The sequence below is a fragment of the Myotis davidii genome, unplaced genomic scaffold (assembly GCF_000327345.1).
Source record: "Myotis davidii unplaced genomic scaffold, ASM32734v1 scaffold217, whole genome shotgun sequence".
NCBI classification, from domain to species: Eukaryota; Metazoa; Chordata; class Mammalia; order Chiroptera; family Vespertilionidae; genus Myotis; species Myotis davidii.
The window spans coordinates 7,937,509-7,941,476 of record NW_006290034.1 but is presented as its reverse complement, the minus strand read 5'-3'; the positions used below and the strand labels follow the sequence as shown (position 1 = coordinate 7,941,476).

At 39.3% G+C, this 3,968-nt stretch overlaps 1 protein-coding gene across 4 annotated transcripts in view; it reads right to left on the bottom strand.

Annotated features, from left to right (window-relative positions):
* Positions 1–3,968, bottom strand: part of HIPK1 (homeodomain interacting protein kinase 1) — a 49,109-nt gene that overhangs the window by 25,127 nt on the left and 20,014 nt on the right. For all 4 annotated transcript variants that reach the window (XM_006763033.2, XM_006763032.2, XM_015563457.1 and 1 more), the window contains exon 3: positions 368–491. In XM_006763033.2, coding sequence (XP_006763096.1) covers positions 368–491 — 124 coding nt within the window. The remainder of the gene's footprint in view (positions 1–367; positions 492–3,968) is intronic.

The window sequence follows — 3,968 nt, the reverse complement described above, 5'->3', positions numbered from 1 at the left end:
CCAAAGCCCCTCCTACAGAGCCCCCCCTCTCCTTCCCAGCCTCTGGGGCCCAAAGTGTTTCAGCCTGCCGAGAGCACGCATTTCAGTGTGTGTCATGTATGAGAGGAAATAGCAGGTGTGAATGAGCCAAAATTCATTCTTAAAATCTCAATTCCTCATCCTTACTTTGCTTTCATGTCTTATTTCACAAGATGCCTTTGTTAACCAAAGTGAATATCTAATAAATCATTACAGATCTGGGAAAGTACCAGTCTAACATAACATAAAATAAAATTCCCTTTTCATTGAAGAATTGCAAACATAACTTCAGACTAAGAAGCAGGGAGAGAAAATTCTATTCGTTAAAAAATGTAATACACACTCTTACCTGATCGTATTCCGAAGCACCAGGATAAAGAGGCCATCCCAGGAACAGCTCAGCTATCACGCAGCCCAAGGACCACATATCAATAGCTTCACAAAATGGCAATCCAAGAATAATTTCAGGGGCTCTAGCAAAAAAAAAAAAAAAATAGTTGATAAAAAGATACACGTTATTTGGGAAAATGAACGGTACTGACTAAGTTCTGTTTTAGTATCAACTAAAGATACATTGATTTAATGAAACTGAAAATGATCTTTGGTATAAAATCCGTCATTTGAAATTCTCGGGGCCACATGTGTTTTGGAATTGAGAATTTCTTTAATTTCAGAAAGGTACTACGATGACTATTCTATATATTGCATAATAATCCCAAAGGAGTTTAGGAGAGTGCTCAGAATCAAACACATTAATGTTTCTGCAACAAAACAGATGAGCAGTCATACTAAGTCAGCTAAACAAAGACTTCCAACTGCCTTACACTGGTTCAAGTCAGATCTTTCCAATCAGTGAGTTTATACCAAACTCAGGAAAAGATTTTTAGTTTTTAGAGCTTTCTGAATTTTGAAATCATAAATAAGGACTCGGGGAATTATTCTTTTTACTTAGTACCCTTTTAATTATGGAAGAACCCATTAAATGGCTGGGTCAATAAATCCCTCTGTGGGACAGAAAGGCGTCCTAGAGAGATACAACGGCTGACAGCACAGACCAGAGCCAGCCTACCCGGGTTCAGAGCCTCAGTTCCTCTATTTCGTAGCTGCAGACAATTATTCATCTCTCTGTGCCTCAGGTTCTTCATTCATAAAATGAAAACAAGAGGAACCCACTGCAGAGGCTGTTATAAGGTTTAAATAAGCAATTAATAATAGTAAGTATCAAAGGTCTTGGACAGTAAGCTCTTGTACTCGGCACATATAAAGTACTGCCTAAGCGTTAGATATAATAATAACTAGTAATATTATATGATCATTATTTTTAAACTTTGAATTCTTTTCATTTCCATTAATGCTCCAAGTGAGAAATGAGCCTTAAAGAGAAGACTAAGGCAAGCCCATATACTTAGAGCTTGTATATATGAACACATCCAAGGGAAATTGTGTATCCTCAATTATAGAGGAGGAAACGAGGCAAATTACTAAGTAATTTGCCCAAAATCACATAAGTGACAGAGCTAGAATTTGAATTCTGACAGTCTAGCTATGGAGTTGAGTATATTTTACTGTGTCTAACGAAGTATAAGTTAAGTACATACCTATCTATAAATATCTATTTGGCATGATGGTATACCATGGCATTTTGCAAAGTGTGTCTAAACTTAAGAGATCAATAAATGGGTTCAGAACAGGAATGATAATAACAGGTAACACTATTATCAATAATACTAATAGGTGACACTTACATAGTACTTACTATACTCTGGTTTCTCTTCAGATCGTATAAATCTTTCGCCTTTTACATAGTACTTACTATGTGCCAGGCACTATTCCAAGTTCTCTATAAATGTGGTCATTATAATCCTTACAACAATCCTATGAATGTACTACTACTTTTAAGCCATCAATTCTAAGATGCAATTTCTTTTACATTTTAACATCTCTGAAACTAAGAAAATTCTTGCAAACCATGGTGTATTTTAGTTTAACGGCAGTGCTTTCACTTTCTCGTTGGCACCTAAGTAATGTTTCACCTTATAACCAAGGTATCTTGGCTTCTATGTAATAAAGTACAGATGGGAGGAACTGGGCACTGAGAGGGGAGGGGAGTTGCCCAGGGCCACACAGGGACTGGGTGACGGAGTCAGGCAGGCTTGAGCCAAGGTCAGATCTCACTTTAGCACCTTCTCCAAACAACTCCCTTTCCTTCTTACAAGTCATGGCATTTGAATCTGTAAGGACCCCAGAGGCAGACCCCTCCTTTTAGGGGAGAAAAATGGAAAAGCAGGTCTTTCCATTGGGAAGCATCGAACAGACCGCGTCTCCTTGTGGAGCGCCCACATTTCCCCAGCTGTACTTTCAGGTCATGTGAGCTTCCTTGGTGTGTGTGGAGGGGGCGAGGGGCAGAGATTGAGTGGGGGAGGGTATCAAGATATTTCCCTAAATAAGAATATCCTCCCCAAGTTATTTTCTAAGAAAACAGGGTAAATTAGAGGGCTCTATAGAGTCTAGAACAGCCGTGGGCAAACTACGGCCCGCGGGCCGGATCCGGCCCGTTTGAAATGAATAAAACTAAAAAAAAAAAAAAAGACCGTACCCTTTTATGTAATGATGTTTACTTTGAATTTATATTAGTTCACACAAACCCTCCATCCATGCTTTTGTTCTGGCCCTCCGGTCCAGTTTAAGAACCCATTGTGGCCCTCGAGTCAAAAAGTTTGCCCACTCCTGATCTAGAAGCTTTCCTGATCTTGCAGAGAAAGAGCGAAAGACCCAGGCCTGTCCAGACTTACACTATGTGACAGCTATGGGTGGAGCTATTTGATGTGAATGAACTGTGGTTTGTTAGCCAAAGAAACAACCATCAGAAGTGCCATTCCTGTGCAGGTGGCTAGAGCCACATGACTGATGGAATTTCAGAGTGAGTGCAATTAAATCCCAACCACTATGGCATGTTTTAAGGCAGCACAAGTTTGAGGGTATGAGGACCCAGAAACATAAAAGCTTTTCTAAAATTGAAAAGGAACAAAATTTTACTTTCAGTGAGTAGAATCATTAATTTCCAAGTTCGTGACAGTGCCAAAAATAGCTGGCAGGGAGCATGCAAATGGCTTTGTGCCCAAGTAAAAACTGGGCTTAGAGCATTCCTAAGCATCAGCTGGAGAGCACGGATTGATTCTGCCATTCCCACTATAACAGGAGGACATTTTAAACCCCAAAGGGTAGGTCACAGGGAGAGGCCAGCACCCAATAACTTACTTCTTTAAAAAGGGAGCAGTGATATGTGATAAAACTTTAGCTTTCAGAGAAACAAACACTAATTCCAGCCCTTAAACCCTATTAAACTTACAACAAAAAAAAACCCCAAACCTTTGGAATTGGCTGGAATCAGTCTCACCCTGCCTCTGGAGTAATAAAAGCAGCTAAGGATTTCAAGCTCACTCAAAACAGTAAGCTCTACCATCTACCATACAAAAAGGTATCAAAAGAAAAAAAATGAAAGCAGTCAAAATAAAACAAAAAGAAGGCTGTTCAGTCTGCTGAAGCACTTTTCACTATCATTACTCCTAGAAATGTTAGACTTACCTAGACACTGAACAGAAAGGAAATCATTTAGAGCATGTTCCTCTCTAAAGACTGAATGTTTTCAACTCTGAATTCCGATGATAATTCTTGCTAATATTTTCATTACTGTATCATCTTGCCCCTTGGCCTCCAGTATTTCTCAATCCCCTAATATAAACGTTTATCTAGACTCTGAAATTCCGGTTCTACTTCATCTGTGAAATAAGCAGGCTGAGTTAGATAATTACTCTCCTAGATGGCTTTCCAGCTCTGATGTTCTAACAGCTGGGCAATAAAAAAGATTACCTATTAAAGCACAGGCAAGAGGGGGGGAAACAAAACTGGCAGTGTTCACTTTAGTACAAAAATGGTGCTATTGCACTTCG